The 22,053-nt window shown below is 56.6% G+C and overlaps 1 protein-coding gene and 1 long non-coding RNA gene across 6 annotated transcripts; one reads left to right on the plus strand and one right to left on the minus strand.

Annotated features, from left to right (window-relative positions):
- Positions 1-870: 870 nt before the first annotated feature.
- On the plus strand, positions 871-7,235 carry LOC138067564 (uncharacterized). Of its 5 annotated transcripts, none has more exons than XM_068947641.1 (5): positions 871-1,055; positions 2,595-2,766; positions 3,039-3,117; positions 4,571-4,989; positions 6,849-7,235. In XM_068947641.1, exons 2-5 carry the CDS (start codon positions 2,695-2,697, stop codon positions 7,092-7,094), a joined length of 816 nt encoding a protein of 271 aa, XP_068803742.1. In that variant the 5' UTR covers positions 871-1,055; positions 2,595-2,694; the 3' UTR covers positions 7,095-7,235. The 5 variants fall into 5 exon arrangements, with proteins under 5 accessions (XP_068803742.1, XP_068803741.1, XP_068803740.1 ...); XM_068947640.1 differs by lacking the exon at positions 871-1,055 and adding an exon at positions 1,064-2,155; XM_068947639.1 differs by lacking the exon at positions 871-1,055 and having other exon boundaries at positions 1,064-2,766.
- Positions 5,412-9,855, minus strand: LOC138067565 (uncharacterized). Its single transcript, XR_011141751.1, has 2 exons — positions 9,745-9,855; positions 5,412-8,086 (listed from the first exon to the last, which is right to left on the minus strand). It is a non-coding gene; the product is annotated as an uncharacterized lncRNA (long non-coding RNA).
- Between the last annotated feature and the right edge of the window lie 12,198 nt (positions 9,856-22,053).

Consider the following 22,053-nt stretch of genomic DNA (forward strand, 5'->3'; position numbering starts at 1 on the left):
GTCGACACGCCACTTCTGCAGCCGCCACTGCCCTCGCCGGCGTACGGAGAATACTGCAGCCAGCCGGCGCGCACCCGCCCAGTGCCGGTCACCGTGTTCGCCCCTACTCTGCCCTGTTTGGGTAACGGGTAAGCGAAGGGGCCGTGCTCCTCGCCCCTTCCCCGTGCTCATAGACCCGTAGCGCAGAGTGCTTTTCCGTACTGGTGCTTCCTTCCTGTTGTCGCGGGGACGGGCAGTGCCGTCTCGGCGCTGCTCCGCGGTGCCCTCACACCGGTGCAGCAGCGGAGCCCGCTCGCTGATCCCCACCGGGCTCTCGGGCACGGACCGAGCAGCCCCGGGGCGCCCGCCGCTGAGCGCGAGCCCCGCGGGGCCGCGGCGGGGGCGGCGGGCTGCAGCCCCGCGCCGGGAACACGCGGGGGCGCCGTTCCCCGCCTGGCCCCCCTCCCGCTCCCCCTCTCGCCCCCTCCCCTCCCTCCGTCCCTCCCACTCCCCTCCTCGCCCCTCCCCTCCCCTCCCCTCCCCTACCGCTCGGGGCGGAGCCGGCGCATGCGCGGTGCTCGAGAGCCGGGCCCCCGGCGCTGCCGCGCCCCGTTCTCGGGCGGCGCATGCGCGGCGGGCGGCGCATGCGCGGCGGCGGGGAGCAGCATGGCGGCGCGCAGGGACGGAGTTTTCGCTGGGGCGGCGGCCGCCCGGAGTCGGGGATGCGGGGGCTCCGGTGAGGTGAGCGCGTCTCTTCGGGTGGCCGCGGGTGTCAGGCGGTCTCCTGCCCGCTGGGGCCGTCGCTGCGTGGAGGCGGAGGTGCGGGGCGAGGTTTGGGGAGGGGGCTCGGGCCTGGTGCCGCGCCGCGCCGGCAGCGCGGCCCAGGGTCTGCCGGGAGCGCGGGTTTGACCGTCCGTTTGCCGCGTGTCGCCCTCAGGGCCCCGGTTCCTCCCTGGCGAGGCCGGGGCGGGCGCTCGCCCCTGCGGAGGCGGCCGGGAGGAGCGGCGAGGCTGGCGGGCCCCGGAGCGGCGTTGGGCCGACGGCTCCCGTCGCGGCTGGCTTGCCCGAGGGTGCTGGTAAGTCGCAAGGAAGCTTAAAGCTACCGGACCAAACCGATTTAAGGTCACTTTGAGCCAGGTGCAGTTAGTGCAGCGCCGAGATCGTTTACTTGAGAGTTGTAGCTAGGGAAATGAGAAGGTGGACGGAGGAAAAGTACTCCCAGGCACCCGCACCCTGAGGCCTCCCCCAGCTGCGGGCCCAGACTGTGGGCCCCAGCCAACCCGGGCACCAACTGATGGAAACCCCCACTGAGCCTTGCTGAGTCCTCCCTCCTCTACAGCTGCCCCTAAATAGTACCGTGGTTTTAATAATTTAAATTAATTTATTAATTTATGAATTAACAGATTAATTTGTAAAAGGTGTTCTAATACATATCGGGTGTGATCTGTGTCTCCCCCTTGACTCCTTCCCACTTTAGAGAAGAGGGAATTTACAGCGCTTCTTGCTGAAGAATGTTGATGGGTGGCTGCACAGATGACAAATGGATTTTTCTCTCTTTTCCTCACCACCGAGCCCTCTGTATGTGCAAGAGGACTCTCTAAGTGTGGCTGGTCTGAGATAATAGTGCTGTGCACAATGCTTAAGGAGAATATTAACATAGAACTGCAGGCTAAGGGATAACCTAAAACACTAAAAAGCTCAGGAAAAAGCTAGGAGAACAGTGAGGGGCTATGGGAAGCCCCAGTGATGCTACAGAAAACAGCCTGGCTTTTAGGCACGTTCTCAGAGAAGGAGCAATGTCTTACTCCAGCCCATAGGCAATGGGTGCTATTAATTACCACCTGTAATTACCAAAAGTTCTGTAAAAGCCGAAGGCGCTAGAGATGATGCATAGCAGATTATGGACTATATGTAAAGTTGAAACAACAATCTTCTTTTAAAATAGAAACACGTTAGTCCTAAGTAATAGATGAATGTAGCTTTGAGTAACGTGAAGAGAAGCAGTTAAGTCAGTCACCCTGAAAACCTTTGAGAAGTGGTCCAAAAATCTGGTACCCTCATGGCCTCATCAGTCTTTCGGGTTTGTTTGGTAGGGTGGCCCACTGAAGGGGGACACCTTGAAGAGAAGCAGCTAGACGTCATGATGCAGTTGTTCATTTTGGTCATCGCCTCTGAGGTAAGCATCCAAGTACAGGAGGGATAATCTAGGAGATGTATCAAAAAGGTAACAGGTTTGAAACAGAGGCAGGCAAATTAAGTGCTGTCATTCTTCCATGTAGTTAAAGACTGAGAGAATTGTTGGTTAAGCACATGTATACAAGGGTTTGAGAAAGGATATTGAATGGTACAATAACAGTGAACCAGAATAAGATTTCATGGAAGATGGCATAGGTGTGTACTAGCTGATGTGCCTGTCTGTCTAATAACCTAGCCCTAGTTGCTGTATGTTTTGTTACCAAACTGTTTACCCTGTAATGTATGATGCCAAGTGCTGTTATAGCACCTTTCCTTTAAGGAAAAGAAAATAAAAAAAGAACATGGTAAAGAGAAAAAGAACATGCACAAATGTAAGTGTTTCATTGAAGGTAAAATGCAAGTTTATCTGTTTGTTACAGAGATGGAAGCAATGATAGCAAATGCTGACAAAGAGAAAAGATGGACAAGCAGTTTTTGGTGATTAATACCTAATGGACTGGATGAAACAGGGAAGCAAAAATGAAGCTTAATGGACCCTTAATATCATCAGAAACTGCTACAGAAGGAGGTGTTCCACTATGGGTAACTAAGGTAACTATTATAACAAATGCCTGTTATTTCTGTCTCCCGGGGGTGGCACTGAGGACTAAAGTAACCCGTTCTTACCTTTTGGATATTGTTAACTGTATCTGCCTCAGTTTTGCTTTGGTTGTTATCTTATATCCGTATACAAAAAGGAAAAGATATAATACTTGTTAGAGTAATTGCCATGGCTGAAATTGAACAGACCAGGAAAATGTAAGCAAGCTGAAGTAATAAAATCAAATGGAACCAACTGAAAGCTGTCTCCATCTCCCCAAAAGGGAAACCCCATTCCTCCTGTTGAGGAAGGATCCCTAGGAATAGTGATCAGGATAACAGATCACCAACATATAACAGAAGGTCTGCACGTGTTACAAAAAGTATGCTGCATACATGTTTCTTTGCATGTGACTTTATGTATCTATGAAGCATCATATTTTAAGAGCTACAAGACAGCAACTTATTATCTTAGGGGAATGATAGTCAAGTGACCAGAGTTTCCGAAGAGGAAGTGAGAGTGAGAGAGAAGTATCTGAATTGTAAAATTAAGAGGTGAATTTCAGGAAGGCTCAATTGGTGCAACCCCAGGTTCCTGATATGGCAATGGTATTTGGGGAAACAGGAATAGAGTAGCTAGAAAAAAGGTTAAAGCCTTATGAAATTAAGACTCTTTCTTGTCAGTTCCAACTTTAGGGCAATTTTAGGAGGATTTAATTTCCTCCGGCAGTGTTAATATAACTTGCGTGGTATCAGCAGACCATGGTGGGAATTACAGGAAAGGAGTCAGGAATGGAGCTGGAACAAGGAACATGATGTTGCTTTCACTAAACTGAAAGAAGCGGCTGTAAAATCTCCTGCCCTCAAATTCCCAGGACAAGGCAAGCCTTTTTCAGTAAGGATTCCCACATCTACTGATTTCGTGGGAGCAGCGCTGCTGCAAAAGAGCAGTAGAGGGAAAGTGGGTGCCAGTGGCATCATCCTTACATCCCCTTTGAGGCCCGAACAGAAACTCTCTGGCTGTGAGAAAGACTGTTTAGAAGCAATCTGGGCTGTAACTGTCTTTGAGACTTTTACCTTTTATCAGCCCAGATGCAGCCCAATCTGCTCAATTCCCTCTAAACTAGCTCATGTCAGGGAAATAAATAGGCAGCAGAGTATCCTCTGTCTAAGTGGGACAGTGGGCACTGATCTTAACAAGGGGGGAGTTACAGTGCAAGTGTACCAAGAAGCAGATCATCTTCTGTGCATCTGAATTGAATGAGGGGTAGAGCGCGGTTGTGCCAAAAATGTGGACACAGAAGGCTTCTGAAAGACTAAGCTCTAGGAGCTACTTAGTCTAACTTCCCTTTCACAGCAACCCAAGTGTCCTCATGGCTTCCAAAAGGGGAGTTGGGGGAAGCGGTATTTGTGGCTTGCCTGTGCTCGTTTGCTTTGCTTGTGTGTATATTAGATCTGCTTTTGTGCATATAAACGGGTTTGTCTTATGATTTTCTGCAGAGCTCTGATTTTTTTTTTTGCTTTGCTTTATACTTTCGGAGGATGATGGATTTTACCGTGCCTCCATCAACAAGCGCTGGCTGACAAAGTTATAATGTCCCAGCGGAGACTCTTAGGCAAGACGGAGGAGTTCAGACATGCAGCCTGCCAGAAGAACGTCACCTGGGAGGGGTTGCTAGCCTTGAGCTATAGGCGCTGATGCATATGGCTCATTCTGGCAGACACGGAGGGGTTTTCTTTGGTGGCAGAAATTGTAGCTTGACTGTACACCCTATAGCGGCAGTATTTTTGTGTTTATAAATTGTGTTAATCTTAGGTATTCAGAACATCGGGGATCGACTACATGCTGCCATGAAGAACTACAGGCTACCGCTCTCAGACCTTTGTAAGTTACAGCGTGTCAAGAGCGGCCAGGAGAATCCAAATGCCAGTGGAAAGATTCTCTGCGTGGTCCTGCTGAAGAACTTCGGCTGTAGGAAGGTTGGCTGCATCCTCACTGGACTTGTGAGTAATAAGCCACAATTCATGGACCAGCCAAGGAGAGAGGGGAATAGTGGGCCCGTGGGTGCACCCTCGCTCTTGCAGACACAGACACTCTGGAGGTATAGGGATACAGGCAAGCAGGCCCACAAGTGGCCTCCACGTGCCTTTCGGTGTGGCTGCGGGTCCTCCGCACAGCAGTGCCCAAGTGGACTTTGGGCCCAGCGGTACACAGAGAGCTCTGCAGCTCAGCAGGTGAGTGGAACTGGAGCGGGTTGAGGGCTGTTCTGGGCTGTCTGGATCCATCTGGTTCCACTCGCTGTCCCTCTGTCCAGCGCTCCATCTTTTTCTTTCTTTCCCCGTAGCTCTGTCCGATACCCCGTCCCTTTGTTTAGCTACTCATTGCCCTGCCCAGTTCCCCATCCCTCTGGTACTCTTTGCATCCCTCTGTCAATATCTTCCTCCCTCCGAGTGGCTCCCTGTCGCTCTGTCCAGCTCTCCATCATCCTTTTCCCCTCTCTGTCCCACTACCCGCCCGCTGTTCCTCTGTCCAGCTCCCCATCCCTCTGCTGCTCTTGTCTGTCTCTTTGTACCTTTCCAGCCTTCTGTCCCCCTCTCCAGCCTTCTCTTTCTATTTCTGTCCTTCTGTTCAGCTCCCCATCCATCTATTTGTATCCCTATCCCTCTTTTCCCCTCTTCTATCTCATCTCTCTGTCTGACTTCCCCTCTCTCTTTTTTTTCTCTCCACCTTTCTGGTTGGCTCTTCATCCTTCTCACTCTCTTCCCATTGGTCTGACTGGCTCCCTTTCCCTCTCTTCCAGTCCCCGTTCCTCTGTCTGGTTCTCCACCCTTCTCTTTTGCTTCCCGTCCCTCTGTCTGCTTCCCCTTCCCTCCTTTCCTCTCTTTATTCTTCTGTCCACTTCTACATCCCTCTTTTTCTCTCTTCTGCTCCCTGGTCCTCTCTTCAGCCCTCCACCTGTCTGGCCCTCTGTCCTCTTTTTCTCTTCCTTTGTCCAGGGCCCTGACCCTGGGGCTAGGTCTCTATCCTTCTCTTTCTTTTTCCATCTGTCAGCCAAGCTCTCTATCCCTCTTTTCTTCTGTTCTGCTCCCTGTCCCTCTGTCCAGCTGAAGGTTCATCATTCCTTTGTGTTTTGTCTGGTGTGGAAGGTGTCAAGAGGCAATTGGTGCTCAGCAGAGACGATCAGTAGCAACCAGAGGGTCCCATCAATCTGCCTGGTTCAGGTCATGTCAGATACCCCTGCAGTGACTCTATGTGCAGAGGCATGGGGCTGCGGATGTGCAGTGGGGGAGCACTAATGGGCCAAAGATGCTGTGGAGGATGTGGTAGACATTAGCATGTGGTAGAGATTAGCAGAGGCTCTGAGTATTCGGGTGTTAGGACAGGTGCAGGTAGGGCAGGGTGTGCTAGGGCAGTCTGGAGCTGCTGTTGTCCGTCTTACACGTCAGCGCAGTCTGCAGTTACTGTGTCTTGTCTGCCTGTGCGCAGACAGGGCTGCTGCGCGGTGCAGTTGGAGTCGTGATTGTGTCGCTGGCATTGAGCCCTGTTTTCTGACTTTATGCAAACTGTTGTCTTCCCTACATCAGCCTTACTCTGCTCCTCTTCCAGGAGCCTGTGCTCAGCTCTGCTTTCCAACACGCTGTCACGTCACAGGGATTTCCAGCACGGTCTGTCTAACTTGGGCCACATGCTAGGCAGCCTGAACGAGTGAAGCAAAATCCTTCTTCTGTCATTGTCCAGGCCAGAGTCAGTTTCCCATCAGCTCAGTCTCCAGAGTTTGGAGTTTTTGGAGGCCTTAGTTTTTATCCTGCCTTGGCTGGACAGTGCTTTCTGAGAGTGTCCGTCAGCGGCACAGTTTCCCTGAGGAGGACCATCTACCGAAGGCTGGAGGTGGCCGAGTGCCTGAGCGAGCCTGACTGTATGTGAGGGCTGCCGTGACATCCTTGCGATAAAACGGAGCCTGAGAGAGTGACTGGAGCAGTGTAGAGGGTCAGTCATAATTGTGGGAACAGTTACGGGCCTTGGACAAGGGAGTAGTTCTAGGAGGGCTGCGCAGTTGCCTGGCATCTCAGTAACTGTTCTGGCTTCTTTGCAGGTGCTGAAGCATAGTCTGGCAGTCGAAGGAGCGGTGTCACAGCTGGGAGCTCTGCGGAGATCTGTGGTTGGCCATGAAGGTCGAGCTCTGACTTGCAGCGTGGACGCAGCTAAGTCTTGGGGCTGCACTGTGTGTGTGCAGGGCTGGGAGGTGGAAGGTGGTTGTCCCCTAGGTGGTTGCTGGAGTCACTGGCTGTGGATGTTTGCCCATGGAGCTGAGGGGACCAAAAATATTAATTGTCTGTAATGGAGTTGAATAAGCGCTTGCAATGTTTCAGGTAGGTTCAGTGGAAGTGCAGCTTACTGCAGTCCTGTGGAGCGATTCTTGCATGTGCTCACATTTGAATGGTGGCTAAGACCAAGCTTATAAACAGCAACTGTAACGTGATTCTGATGCATATCTTCCTGTTCTGCTGTACTTCTAAATGAAGGGGAAACTTCTTAAGCTGTGGGCAAAACTTGCAAGCTCATGTGTACTTTGGTGTTTCTTGCTTAAAGCTGAGGGTTTGGAGTTTTTCACTTGAGGTTTATTGTTTAGTTTGCTGTTGAGGGTCTGTCAGTCAGGGGCTATGGTTTATTACTTTATTTTGTGGGGCTGTCTTTATCAGTCAGGGTTTACAGTTTGCTGACTTAGCGATCAGGGCGCAGGATTTAAAATCCAACCTCATCCGTAAATTTTAAAGCAACCACTTGGGTTCCAAGATTTGCAATTTGTCACATAGGGTTCAGGGCTTACGCCTTACTGATAAATGACAAGGGCTGAATCCTTAGATAATAAACTGTAAGCCCCGAAGCCTAAGCAGCAGGCTGCAAACCCTTCTCTGGGGTTCCTAACCTTCCCCTGTTCCCAGCGTTCAGCTTTGTGCACTGACCTGAGGTCTGGATTTGATAAGGCGCAGGCCCATCGCACTGAGAGTGGTGATGTGACAGGTGAGGTGAGAGCTGTGAAAGTGTCTTGCAGGGCTCTAGTCTGGGGTAGGGCAGTAGTGCAGACAGGCAGGATCAGAGATCAAAGATCTTCTCACCTGTCAGAGCTGAATCCTATCCCTGAAGGAAAAAGTAGAGGGGATAGGCTGTCAGCTACTCAGACGCCTGCCGCGTCAAGGGCAGCAGCAGGAGCTGACCCTTCCCCAAAGGACCGACGAACGCTGGTGCGGAGGTGACTCTTCAGGTGTCACAGGGTAAGGGGAAGCATGCTGGCACTGAGCTCCATGGCAAACTCCCTCCCAGGTGTTGCTTCTGTGCAGTAAAACAATAAACAGTTGCTTTATTCTTTGCACTTGTGTCTGTGGTTCCTGCCGTCGCTTTGCCTGAAGATGATGCCCAGGGGAGGAGGTTACACATTGTGTCTGGGATTGGGAGCTGGTCCCCACATCCTTTGTACTTGGGGGTCCCTGCGGTTCCCAGGGACCCCAGTGCTGTTCACAGGGCTCGGGGTAACTTCCCTTGCATTGCCTCGACCCTTGGGGCTCTTGGTGGAGTTTCCCATTATCCTGGGGGCAGCCAGGGCCCCCCCCAGGGCCATGTGAAGTCCCCAGACTGCCCTCAAATTTGCTTTCAGCACTCCGCAATGTCCCTCATGTGTCAGTGGCGGGGGCCTGTGTGCCTGGTGCTGGGAGACAGTTTTCCTGGGGAAAGGGGGAGCCTGCAGGCACCTTGCTGTCAGCTGCATTGAGCCCTGTGACATGCCTTGTGGCCCCTTTAGTGTGCACAAAGGCCCTTCACTTGAATTTTGGTTTGCCCAAGAGCCCTGCATTTGCCCTTTGGTGGTCCTCAGGACAGCTCAATTCACGTTTTGGGTTGCTGGCAAGCCCTCTGTGTGCTTTTCCGCGTGCCCTGGGGCCCGATGTTTGTTTTGCAGCACACTGCAAAGTTCCTTGTCCAGGGATCCAGGACAAGGATCCCTGGAAAGATCCAGAGGATCTTTATCCCCTGTCCCAGAGTTTTCTGGGTGATTTTTGGTGTGCCCCAGGGTCCTGCCTTTGCCTTTTGGTGCCCCCAGAGTCACTCTGTTTGCTCTATCATCACCTGGTAATATTTTTTTTTAACTTCTATTGCACCCAGAGGTCTCGATTTGTTCTCTTGTGCCCTGAATACTCCCTTTTCCTCTCTGTACAGCCCAGGGCTCTCCCTTCAGCTTTTAGCGAGCACCTCTCAGGCGCTGGGGTGCCTCTGCTGCCCTGGCAGCCCCAGCTGTCCCTGATGGGGCTGAGGGTAATTCCCTTCCCCTGGTTCCTGAGGGCTGCAGCTGTGGGCCCTGGGGCTGGAACAAGCCCCAGGTGGGGCTGGGGGCCACGGCAGGCATGCGCCAGGGCTGGGGCCGCAGTCGGGAGGAAGCTCGTGCAGGGGCCGGTCTGGGACAACGGAGCTGCCTCTGAGCACCGCCCGCCGGGACCGGCGCTGCGGCCGCACCGCGGAGGAGGTGAGCGGGGCCGGGGGGTGCGCGCGTCCCGGCAGACGGGAGCATCTCGGGCCAGCGGAAACTGCGCCGGGGATGGCGGTGCACCAGGGCGGTGGGGAAGAGCGGAGCACCGGGGCCACGGGGAGTGGTCAGGAAGGGGGTGCGCTGGGGCTGGGGGGGAGGCAGGAGGGGGGCCAGGGCTGTGATGGGGCGAGGAGGGGAGAAAAAAGGGGGGCGCCAGGGCAAGGGTGGAACGAGGAAGGGGTTGCGCCGGGGCTGGAGGAGGAAAGAAAAGGGGCGTCGGGGCTGCAGTGGTGCGGGGGGAGGGAGGACGGGGGGGCGTCGGGGCTGGCGGGGTTGGTTTATTGCGCGGTGGGAGTGGCGCGGGGGGTCCTGGGTCAGACCGGGACCGTGTCGGGGGGGGCGGGGGAAGGAGAGATCCCAGAGGAAGCCCTGGGAGAGTCGCAGTGGGGGCAGGGGCAGTGTCGGAGCTGACCCGGGGCCGGTCCGGCGGCGTCGGGGGAATCTCGGGCCGGGGTTGGGGATCGCGGGGCCCCTCTCCGGGCTCGGCGGCGTCCGGGTGTCAGGGGGCGGGAGGGTGGTTGGGACGGGAAGGAACTGAATCGCCCGAGGGTCAAGCTTCACAGAGCGCTGAGGACCGCGGCATGCCGGGAGCAGTAGTCTTCCGGCATGGGGCTTCCGGGCGGCCATGTTGTTTCGCGGGCCATGCCGGGAGCAGTAGTCTTCCGGCATGGGACTTCCGGGCGGCCATGTTGTTTTGCGGGCCATGCCGGGAGGAGTAGTCTTCCGGCACGGGGCTTCCGGGCGGCCATGTTTGTTCGCCGTGCATGCCGGGAGGAGTAGTCTTCCGGCACGGGGCTTCCGGGCGGCCATGTTGGTTCGCTCTGCATACTGGGAGGAGTAGTCTTCCGGTACGGGGCTTCCGGGAGGCCATGTTGTTTCGCTCTGCCTGCCGGGAGCAGTAGTCTTCCGGCACGGGGCTTCCGGGAGGCCATGTTGCTTTGCGCGGTGTGCCGGGAGCAGTAGTCTTCCGGCACGGGACTTCCGGGAGGCCATGTTGTTTCGCTCTGCCTGCCGGGAGCAGTAGTCTTCCGGCACTGAGCTTCCGGGAGGCCATTTTGTTTCGCTCTGCCTGCCGGGAGCAGTCGTCTTCCGGCAAGGGGCTTCCGGGCGGCCATGTTGTTTCACTCTGCATGCTGGGAGTAGTAAACTTCCGGCACTGAGCTTCCGGGCGGCCATGTTGCTTCGCTCTGCATGCCGGGAGGAGTAGTCTTCCAGCAGTAGCTTTCCCGGCGGCCATTTTAATCTGCAGGGCATGCTGGCAGGTGTTACCTTCCCCTGCGGGGCTTTTGGGAGACCATGTTGTGTCTCTCGAGGTGGCAGGAGGTGCAGCTGTCAGCGGGTTTCCCACCCGCTGGCCACGTTGTGTTCTGTGGCATACCAGGAGCTGTAGTTCCAGGTGTCTGTGCCTTCTCAGCCCTGCAGCATTGGCCCAGTGTCTCTGTTCCTCACTGGACATTTGCTGCTCCCAGGAGAGCGTCCATGGGTCACTGAGGCAGTGGAATTTCCCTGTCTTTCCCTGGTACAGGGCAGGAAGTATTTTCCATCTCTGGTGTGCCCAGACAGGGTTCTCCCCAGGGCCTGGGGATGTCCCTATTGTCCCTGGGGAGGGCAGGGAGAGTGTGAGAGGCCGTGGGGGCTCCTGATAGTCATAGCTTTGTTCAGGCTTGGGGCCAGGTAGGCAGCAACAACTAGGAGGAGTGGTGGCGCTGGGAGGGAATGGTGCAAAGCTATCCTGTTTTGCAGCACAAGGAAACGCAACCAGCACTGTGGCTGTCCAAGGACCCTAAAAGAGCCGGAGAGACCCTGGAACAGCCGCAGGCACCCCACAGCAGCCCCAGGGACTGTGTCACTGCCTCCCAAGGTCACTGTGTTCAGCTACCTTTAACTGGGTGGAAAGAGCCTCCAGGAGCCCTGGGCACAGCTGCAGAGGATCCCCAGTTGCCTCTACATATTTTCTTTACAAACATGGGATCTCTTGGATGCCTTGCTGCTGCTTCTGTGTTGCTCAGTGCCTAGGTGTGCTATGTTCGCATCCACCCTCTGTGCTGCCCTCTGCTCTGTTAGAGCTGTTGGCCGGATCAAAAGGGGTGTGCGGCTAAGAGCTAGGCCAGGGGGTCTCAGCTGCCTGGTATAGGACAAATAGGAGGGGGAATGGGCAACAGGACATAAAAGTACATGTGGATGAGAAACAGGTGCTTTAGAGGACTAAGATGCAGGGGCAACTGACAGGAGTAGAAGTAGCAGGGGAAAAGGGTGATGAGGAAGATGTGTTGTTAGAGGCAGTACAGCGGAGAAGAGAGGGGGAAAAATGCTCCTATGATGAAATAAAAACTGTCCTGAAGAGATTTGCTTTTTGCCCTTCAGGTTATGACTCTACATGACTTCCTGAGAACTGTTCTGAGCACATGGTGTTGTAGGTCAAGACTGCCTGGGCAGTGATCCTCAAGTTGTCTGCCAAGACTACGCAACAGCTGACAGCTGCCTGCGGAATGAAAGCAAAGGCCTGCTTCTCAGAGGTAAGAGGCAGGGTCCAAGTGGAAGGATTATGGCAGGTGAGTTAATGTCCCAGAACCTTCAGTTTTCTGCCTCATCACCCCAGGACTCACCCATTTACTCCCTAGTTCCTTCAGGACCTATCCATTTGCCTTCAGGTGTGCTCCAAGACACTCCATTTGTTCTCCTGTCCCCTCGGAAGTCTTTGCTGCTTTCTAGTTCCTGCATGATTACTCTGCCATTTAGTGTCTGTGGGTCTTCTGGTAGCATCAAGACTCCTATGTTTGTTCTTTTGTCCTATTAAGTCCCCTCTCTCTTTCTTCTGGGTCCCTCAAAACCCCTCCATTTGCCATTAGTGCATCCCAGAGCCTTTGTTTTTCCCTGTAGTCCTCTCAGGATGCCTCTGTTTGCCCTCTGAGCCCCTTAGGGCCCACCTCACTGTCTCTTAGTCCCATCAGCAGCCCTCTGATTGCCACACGCTCCCCTCAGGAACCTTTGTTTGCCTTGAGGGCACTCCAGAACCCTGGGCGCTCATGGCACCCTTTCAGTGTGCCCTGAAGCCCTCCTTTTCTATTCATTGCACCACAGAGTCCTCTCTATGCCCTATCCCTATGACCGTTCTGTGTGCCCTCTATCCCATCAGGTCCCCTTTCCTTCCAGTCCCCTCAAGACTCCTCCATCTTCCTTTCTTTTACCTCAGAGCTCTCTGTGTTCTCTAGTCTGATCAAAATCAATCCATGTGGCATGTAGCCTCAAAACTGCTGGCCTTCATTGTGTTCCAGCATTGCCTAAATGCCCCCAAATCCCACCTGAGCTCCTCCTTGGGAGTTCTGTTTCTCTCAGATCCCTTTCTGTTCTCCTTCTTTGCCTCTTAGTGCATACTATAGCCCTCCATTTCCTTGCAGCCTGCCTTATGCCTTCTCAATTATCTTCTACTCCCTTCAGAACCCCCATGTTTGTTCTTCAAAGCACCCCAGAACCCTGTGTTCTCCTGTCGCGCTCCAGGGCCGTTTGCAACCTAGTCCCATCAGAACCAGTCCTTTTCCATTTTGGTGCACCCCAGTGCCCACTGTGTGCTGTCTCTTCCCCTCAGGACCCCGGCATCTAATCCCCACAGAATGCCTCCTTTGGCCCTTGGGCTCCCTAACAACCCCTTCCTGAGCCCTTGATTTGAACTGGAGACATCCTTCTGACATGCCATCCTAGAACCCAATGAATGCCCTCTAATCTTCTCAAGACTCTTCCATTTTCTAATCTAGTTACCTCAAAACTGCTCCCAAAGCCTTCACTGTGCCCTAGAGGCCTCTCTTTGATGTCTAGTCCCCCTAGGCCTGCTCCAATCCTCTCAGAAGCCCTCCATTGTGCACCAGAGGCTCTCTTGGGTGTGTAGAGTCCTTAGGAGCCCTCTAGTACCCTCAGAACCCCTCCTGAGGCCTTTGTAGTGCCCCAGAGCCCTCTTGGGGTCCAGTAGCTCTCTTAGGACCTAATTCCTTCAGTACCCCTCCTTTGGCCTGCGTTGTGCAGGAGCCCTCTGTTAGCCTTCTAGCTCTCAGGGGACCACTCCAGTCCCATCAGAACCCCTCCTTTTGCCTTCATTGTGCCCCCTTGCTTTTTTTTTTTTTTTTTTTTTCTTTCTAGCCCACTTACAACCTCCCTAGTCTACTCTAGGTGTCTCTTTTGGCCAAAATTGTGTCCCAGAGCCCTCTTTTAGCCCTCCAGATCCCTTAGGACCTCTCTTTTCCCCCTCAGGATCCTTTAGGACCTTTGTTCCCAGAGGCTTCCTTTGATCATATAACCCCCTTATGACCCTTCTAGTGAACTCGGTACCCATCTTTTGGCCTTTCCTGTGCCCCAGAGAGCTCTATTGACCCTCTAGACCCACTAGAACCTTTCCAGTCACCCCTGAACCCCTCTAGAGGCCTTTATTATGCCACAGAGCTGTCTTTTGGCCCTCCTGACCCCTGAGTCTTTTTTTGGCAATGTTAGACCCCTGAGAATCCCTCTAGTGCACTCTGAATGACTCTTCCAAACTTCTTTCTGCCCCAGAACAGTCAGGCCCTTTGGACCCCTTAGGACCCCTGTAGTCCCCTTGGAACTGCCCTGTAGGATTTTGTTGTACCCCAGAGTTCTGTGTTAACCCTCTGGAGCCCTTAGCACCCCTCTAGGCTGCCCTACTCTCCACTTTGGCCTTGAATTTTGACCCACAGACCTCTGTTGGCCCTCTAGTCCCTTCAGAAACCTTCCAGAGGCATTTGTTACTCAGAACCAGTCCTCGGATGCTTGTTGTGCTCCAGAGCTGTCTTCTGGCCCTCCAGCACCTACAGGAGCCCGTTTATCTGCTCAGAACCCCTCCTCAGGTCTTCCTTGTTCCCTAGAGTCATTTTTCAGGGACATGGAGGCCCAAGCGGTCCTCTAGTGCGCTCTAGCCTACTCTTCCAACATTCTGTCAGCCCTAAAGCTGTATCTTGGCTCCTCAGGCCCCTTAGCACCACTCCAGGGCACTCTGGACCACTCTTTGTGTCTTCCTTGCTGCCCAGAGCTGTCTGCCAGCCCTCCGCTGGCAAATAGTTCCTTTGGCTAGGAACTGTCTAGTTGCCTCTGAAGCCCTCCTGAGGTCACCCTTGTTCCCCAGGTTTTCATTTGTTGGCCATCGGGTCTCCTCAGCATCCCTCTAGTGTGTTCTGGGCTACTCTTTTGGCCTGTCTTCTTCCCCGAGGCTGTATGTTGGCCCTCGAGACCCTTTAGGCCCCCTGGAGTCAACTCACAAACCCTCTGGAGCCCTGGGTTGGCCCTCCAGCCCCCTCAGCAGCCCTCTCTTCTGCTCTGGAGCCCCCTTTAGGCCACCTTCTTCTCACCACAGACGTCTGCTGGCCCCCATAAACCCCTTGAAGGCCCCCTCCAGTGTGCTATGGCCTACTCTTGCCGCCTCCTTTGGGCCCCAGAGGTGTCTTTTGGACGTCCAGCCCCTTTAGCCCCCCTCTAGTCCCTTCAGAAGCCCTGGGGAGACCTTGGTTTGTCCTGGAGCCCCGCTGTGGCCCTCCGGCCCTCCTAGCAGCCATCTAGTATACTCGGGACGACTCTTGAACCCAACGCTGTGCAGCAGAGTCCTCTTTAGGCCCTCCAGACCCCTTGGGACTGTTCTTGTTCCCCAGAGGCCGCCATGGAGGTCCTCCTTCTTCCCCAGAGTTGTCTCCAGTTAGCACTGCTCTCTCCACCTCAGAGCCCCTGGGGAGACCTTTGGGGTGCCCCAGAGGTGTCTTTTGGCTCTTCGGACCCCTTAGGCACTGTCTAGGTGGCCCAGACGCCGTCCTCAGCTCCTCCTCCTTCCCCAGAGTGGGGTTTTGGGCCATGTAAACCCTTGAGGGCCCCCTCTGGGGCCCTCGGCACTACTCTGGCAGGTGTCCCTGTGCCCAGAGCTGGATCTTGGCTCCCTAGGCCCCTTCGCACTGCTCTAGAGTACTCCACACCACTCTCTGGCTCTTCCTTGCTAGCCAGAGCTGGCTCTTGCTCGTGCTGAGCCCTCAGGAACGGTCTAGGTGGCCCAGACCCCCTCCTGAGCTCCTCCTCCTTCCCCAGAGTCTCTTTGTGGCCATGCAGAGCCCTTAGAAGCCCTCTCGTGACTTCTGAACTACAATTGCAGTACTCGTTGTGCCCCAGAGCTGTTTTTTGGCCCCCCAGATCCCTTAGGCACTGTCTAGGTGGCCCAGATCCCCTCCTGAGCTCCTCCTCCTTCCCCAGAGTGGTCTTTTAGCTAGGCACACGCCTTGAGGGCCCCCTCTGCTGCCCTCGGGACTACTCTGGCAGGTGTCCCTGTGCCCCAGAGCTGGATCTTGGCTCCCTAGGCCCCTTCGCACTGCTCTAGAGGGCTCCGCACCACTCTTTGGCTCTTCCTTGCTGCCCAGAGCTGTCCCTTGCTCGTGCCGAGCCCTCAGGAAAGGTCTAGGTGGCCCAGACCCCCTCCAGAGGTCTTCCTTTTCCCCCAGAGTCTCCTTTTGTCCTGGCACACGCCTTGAGGGTCCCCTCTGGTGCCCTCGGGACTACTCTGGCAGGTTTCCCTGTGCCCCAGAGCTGTCTTCGGCCCCCCCACAGCTCTTAGCACTGCTCTCTTCACCTCAGAGCCCCTGGGCAGACCTTTGGGGTGCCCCAGAGCTGTCTTTTGGCTCTCCAGACCCCTTAGGCACTGTCTAGGTGGCCCAGACCCCCTCCTCAGCTCCTCCTCCTTCCCTAGAGTGGGGTTTTGGGTCATGTGAACCCTTGAGGGCCCCCTCTGGTGCCCTCGGGACTACTCTGGCAGGTTTCCCTGTGCCCCAGAGCTGTGTAGGTGCCCCCCAGAACTCTTAGCACTGCTCTCTCCACCTCAGAGCCCCTGGGGAGACCTTTGGGGTGCCCCAGAGCTGTCTTTTGGCCCTCCAGACCCCTTAGGCACTGTCTAGGTGGCCCAGACCCCTTCCTCAGCTCCTCCTCCTTCCCTAGAGTGGGGTTTTGGGCCATGTAAACCCTTAAGGGCCCCCTCTGGGGCCCTCGGCACTACTCTGGCAGGTTTCCCTGTGCCCAGAGCTGGATCTTGGCTCCCTAGGCCCCTTCGCACTGCTCTAGAGTACTCCACACCACTCTCTGGCTCTTCCTTGCTAGCCAGAGCTGGCTCTTGCTCGTGCTGAGCCCTCAGGAACGGTCTAGGTGGCCCAGACCCCCTCCTGAGCTCCTCCTCCTTCCCCAGAGTCTCTTTGTGGCCATGCAGAGCCCTTAGAAGCCCTCTCGTGACTTCTGAACTACAATTGCAGTACTCGTTGTGCCCCAGAGCTGTTTTTTGGCCCCCCAGATCCCTTAGGCACTGTCTAGGTGGCCCAGACCCCCTCCTGAGCTCCTCCTCCTTCCCCAGAGTCTCTTTGTGGCCATGCAGAGCCCTTAGAAGCCCTCTCGTGACTTCTGAACTACAATTGCAGTACTCGTTGTGCCCCAGAGCTGTTTTTTGGCCCCCCAGATCCCTTAGGCACTGTCTAGGTGGCCCAGATCCCCTCCTGAGCTCCTCCTCCTTCCCCAGAGTGGTCTTTTAGCTAGGCACACGCCTTGAGGGCCCCCTCTGCTGCCCTCGGGACTACTCTGGCAGGTTTCCCTGTGCCCCAGAGTTGTCTTTGGGCCCCCCAGAACTCTTAGCACTGCTGTCTCCACCTCAGAGCCCCTGGGCAGACTTTTGGGGTGCCCCACAGCACTCTTTTGGCCCTCCGGACCCCTTAGGCACTGTCTAGGTGGCCCAGACCCCCTCCTCAGCTCCTCCTCCTTCCCTAGAGTGGGGTTTTGGGTCATGTAAACCCTTGAGGGCCCCCTCTGCTGCCCTCGGGACTACTCTGGCAGGTTTCCCTCTGCCCCAGAGCTGTGTAGGTGCCCCCCACAGCTCTTAGCACTGCTCTATCCAGCTCAGAGCCCCTGTGGAGACCACAGCACTGTTTTGGCCCTCCGGACCCCTTAGGCACTGTCTAGGTGGCCCAGACGCCGTCCTCAGCTCCTCCTCCTTCCCCAGAGTTGTCTTTTGGCTAGGCACACGCCTTGAGGGCCTCCTCTGGGGCCCTCGGCACTACTCTGGCAGGTGTCCCTGTGCCCCAGAGCTGGATCTTGGCTCCCTAGGCCCCTTCGCACTGCTCTAGAGGGCTCCGCACCACTCTTTGGCTCTTCCTTGCTGCCCAGAGCTGTCCCTTGCTCGTGCCGAGCCCTCAGGAAAGGTCTAGGTGGCCCAGACCCCCTCCAGAGGTCTTCCTTTTCCCCCAGAGTCTCCTTTTGTCCTGGCACACGCCTTGAGGGTCCCCTCTGGTGCCCTCGGGACCACTCTGACAGGTTTCCCTGTGCCCCAGAGCTGTCTTCGGCCCCCCCACAGCTCTTAGCACTGCTCTCTCCACCTCAGAGCCCCTGGGGAGACCTTTGGGGTGCCCCAGAGGTGTCTTTTGGCTCTCCGGACCCCTTAGGCACTGTCTAGGTGGCCCAGACCCCTTCCTCAGCTCCTCCTCCTTCCCTAGAGTGGGGTTTTGGGCCATGTAAACCCTTGAGGGCCCCCTCTGGGGCCCTCGGCACTACTCTGGCAGGTTTCCCTGTGCCCAGAGCTGGATCTTGGCTCCCTAGGCCCCTTCGCACTGCTCTAGAGTACTCCACACCACTCTCTGGCTCTTCCTTGCTAGCCAGAGCTGGCTCTTGCTCGTGCTGAGCCCTCAGGAACGGTCTAGGTGGCCCAGACCCCCTCCTGAGCTCCTCCTCCTTCCCCAGAGTCTCTTTGTGGCCATGCAGAGCCCTTAGAAGCCCTCTCGTGACTTCTGAACTACAATTGCAGTACTCGTTGTGCCCCAGAGCTGTTTTTTGGCCCCCCAGATCCCTTAGGCACTGTCTAGGTGGCCCAGATCCCCTCCTGAGCTCCTCCTCCTTCCCCAGAGTGGTCTTTTAGCTAGGCACACGCCTTGAGGGCCCCCTCTGCTGCCCTCGGGACTACTCTGGCAGGTTTCCCTGTGCCCCAGAGCTGTCTTCGGGCCCCCCAGAACTCTTAGCACTGCTGTCTCCACCTCAGAGCCCCTGGGCAGACTTTGGGGTGCCCCACAGCACTCTTTTGGCCCTCCGGACCCCTTAGGCACTGTCTAGGTGGCCCAGACCCCCTCCTCAGCTCCTCCTCCTTCCCTAGAGTGGGGTTTTGGGTCATGTAAACCCCTGAGGGCCCCCTCTGGTGCCCTCGGGACTACTCTGGCAGGTTTCCATGTGCCCCAGAGCTGTGTAGGTGCCCCCCACAGCTCTTAGCACTGCTGTCTCCACCTCAGAGCCCCTGGGGAGACCTTTGGGGTGCCCCAGAGCTGTGTTGGGGCCCCCCATAGCTCTTAGCACTGCTCTATCCACCTCAGAGCCCCTGCGGAGACCTTTGGCGTGCCCCAGAGCTGTCTTTTGGCTCTCCGGACCCCTTAGGCACTGTCTAGGTGGCCCAGAGCCCCTCCTCAGCTCCTCCTCCTTCCCCAGAGTGGTCTTTTGGCTAGGCACACGCCTTGAGGGCCCCCTCTGGTGCCCTCGGGACTACTCTGGCAGGTTTCCCTCTGCCCCAGAGCTGGATCTTGGCTCCCTAGGCCCCTTCGCAACTCTCTAGAGCACCCCGCAACACTCTTTGGCTCCTCCTTGCTAGCCAGAGCTGGCTCTTGCTCGTGCTGAGCCCTCAGGAACGGTCTAGGTGGCCCAGACCCCCTCCTGAGCTCCTCCTCCTTCCCCAGAGTGGTCTTTTGGCTAGGCACACGCCTTGAGGGCCCCCTCTGCTGCCCTCGGGACTACTCTGGCAGGTTTCCCTGTGCCCCAGAGCTGTCTTTGGGCCCCCCAGAACTCTTAGCACTGCTGTCTCCACCTCAGAGCCCCTGGGCAGACTTTTGGGGTGCCCCAGAGCTGTCTTTTGGCCCTCCGGGCCCCTTAGGCACTGTCTAGGTGGCCCAGACCCCCTCCTCAGCTCCTCCTCCTTCCCTAGAGTGGGGTTTTGGGTCATGTAAACCCTTGAGGGCCCCCTCTGCTGCCCTCGGGACTACTCTGGCAGGTTTCCCTGTGCCCCAGAGCTGTGTAGGTGCCCCCCACAGCTCTTAGCACTGCTCTATCCAGCTCAGAGCCCCTGGGGAGACCACAGCACTGTTTTGGGCCTCCGGACCCCTTAGGCACTGTCTAGGTGGCCCAGACCCCCTCCAGAGGTCTTCCTTTTCCCCCAGAGTCTCCTTTTGTCCTGGCACACGCCTTGAGGGTCCCCTCTGGTGCCCTCGGGACTACTCTGGCAGGTTTCCCTGTGCCCCAGAGCTGTCTTCGGCCCCCGCACAGCTCTTAGCACTGCTCTCTCCACCTCAGAGCCCCTGCGGAGACCTTTGGCGTGCCCCAGAGGTGTCTTTTTGCCCTCCAGACCCCTTAGGCACTGTCTAGGTGGCCCAGAGCCCCTCCTCAGCTCCTCCTCCTTCCCCAGAGTGGTCTTTTGGCTAGGCACACGCCTTGAGGGCCCCCTCTGCTGCCCTCGGGACTACTCTGGCAGGTTTCCCTCTGCCCCAGAGCTGTCTTCGGGCCCCCCAGAACTCTTAGCACTGCTCTCTCCACCTCAGAGCCCCTGCGGAGACCTTTGGCGTGCCCCAGAGCTGTCTTTTGGCTCTCCAGACCCCTTAGGCACTGTCTAGGTGGCCCAGACCCCTTCCTCAGCTCCTCCTCCTTCCCTAGAGTGGGGTTTTGGGCCATGTAAACCTTTGAGGGCCCCCTCTGGGGCCCTCGGCACTACTCTGGCAGGTTTCCCTGTGCCCAGAGCTGGATCTTGGCTCCCTAGGCCCCTTCGCACTGCTCTAGAGTACTCCACACCACTCTCTGGCTCTTCCTTGCTAGCCAGAGCTGGCTCTTGCTCGTGCTGAGCCCTCAGGAACGGTCTAGGTGGCCCAGACCCCCTCCTGAGCTCCTCCTCCTTCCCCAGAGTCTCTTTGTGGCCATGCAGAGCCCTTAGAAGCCCTCTCGTGACTTCTGAACTACAATTGCAGTACTCGTTGTGCCCCAGAGCTGTTTTTTGGCCCCCCAGATCCCTTAGGCACTGTCTAGGTGGCCCAGATCCCCTCCTGAGCTCCTCCTCCTTCCCCAGAGTGGTCTTTTAGCTAGGCACACGCCTTGAGGGCCCCCTCTGCTGCCCTCGGGACTACTCTGGCAGGTTTCCCTGTGCCCCAGAGTTGTCTTTGGGCCCCCCAGAACTCTTAGCACTGCTGTCTCCACCTCAGAGCCCCTGGGCAGACTTTTGGGGTGCCCCACAGCACTCTTTTGGCCCTCCGGACCCCTTAGGCACTGTCTAGGTGGCCCAGACCCCCTCCTCAGCTCCTCCTCCTTCCCTAGAGTGGGGTTTTGGGTCATGTGAACCCTTGAGGGCCCCCTCTGGTGCCCTCGGGACTACTCTGGCAGGTTTCCCTGTGCCCCAGAGCTGTGTAGGTGCCCCCCACAGCTCTTAGCACTGCTGTCTCCACCTCAGAGCCCCTGGGGAGACCTTTGGGGTGCCCCAGAGCTGTCTTTTGGCCCTCCAGACCCCTTAGGCACTGTCTAGGTGGCCCAGACCCCTTCCTCAGCTCCTCCTCCTTCCCTAGAGTGGGGTTTTGGGCCATGTAAACCCTTAAGGGCCCCCTCTGGTGCCCTGGGCACTACTCTGACAGGTTTCCCTGTGCCCAGAGCTGGATCTTGGCTCCCTAGGCCCCTTCGCACTGCTCTAGAGTACTCCACACCACTCTCTGGCTCTTCCTTGCTAGCCAGAGCTGGCTCTTGCTCGTGCTGAGCCCTCAGGAACGGTCTAGGTGGCCCAGACCCCCTCCTGAGCTCCTCCTCCTTCCCCAGAGTGGTCTTTTGGCTAGGCACACGCCTTGAGGGCCCCCTCTGGGGCCCTCGGGACTACTCTGGCAGGTTTCCCTGTGCCCCAGAGCTGTCTTCGGGCCCCCCACAGCTCTTAGCAGTGTTCTATCCATCTCAGAGCCCCTGCGGAGACCTTTGGCGTGCCCCAGAGCTGTCTTTTGGCTCTCCGGACCCCTTAGGCACTGTCTAGGTGGCCCAGATGCCGTCCTCAGCTCCTCCTCCTTCCCCAGAGTTGTCTTTTGGCTAGGCACACGCCTTGAGGGCCCCCTCTGGGGCCCTCGGCACTACTCTGGCAGGTGTCCCTGTGCCCAGAGCTGGATCTTGGCTCCCTAGGCCCCTTCGCACTGCTCTAGAGTACTCCACACCACTCTCTGGCTCTTCCTTGCTAGCCAGAGCTGGCTCTTGCTCGTGCTGAGCCCTCAGGAACGGTCTAGGTGGCCCAGACCCCCTCCTGAGCTCCTCCTCCTTCCCCAGAGTGGTCTTTTGGCTAGGCACACGCCTTGAGGGCCCCCTCTGGGGCCCTCGGGACTACTCTGGCAGGTTTCCCTGTGCCCCAGAGCTGTCTTCGGGCCCCCCACAGCTCTTAGCAGTGTTCTATCCATCTCAGAGCCCCTGCGGAGACCTTTGGCGTGCCCCAGAGCTGTCTTTTGGCTCTCCGGACCCCTTAGGCACTGTCTAGGTGGCCCAGACGCCGTCCTCAGCTCCTCCTCCTTCCCCAGAGTTGTCTTTTGGCTAGGCACACGCCTTGAGGGCCCCCTCTGGGGCCCTCGGCACTACTCTGGCAGGTGTCCCTGTGCCCAGAGCTGGATCTTGGCTCCCTAGGCCCCTTCGCACTGCTCTAGAGTACTCCACACCACTCTCTGGCTCTTCCTTGCTA

This window comes from Struthio camelus, chromosome 5 (genome assembly GCF_040807025.1).
Source record: "Struthio camelus isolate bStrCam1 chromosome 5, bStrCam1.hap1, whole genome shotgun sequence".
NCBI lineage: Eukaryota > Metazoa > Chordata > Aves > Struthioniformes > Struthionidae > Struthio > Struthio camelus.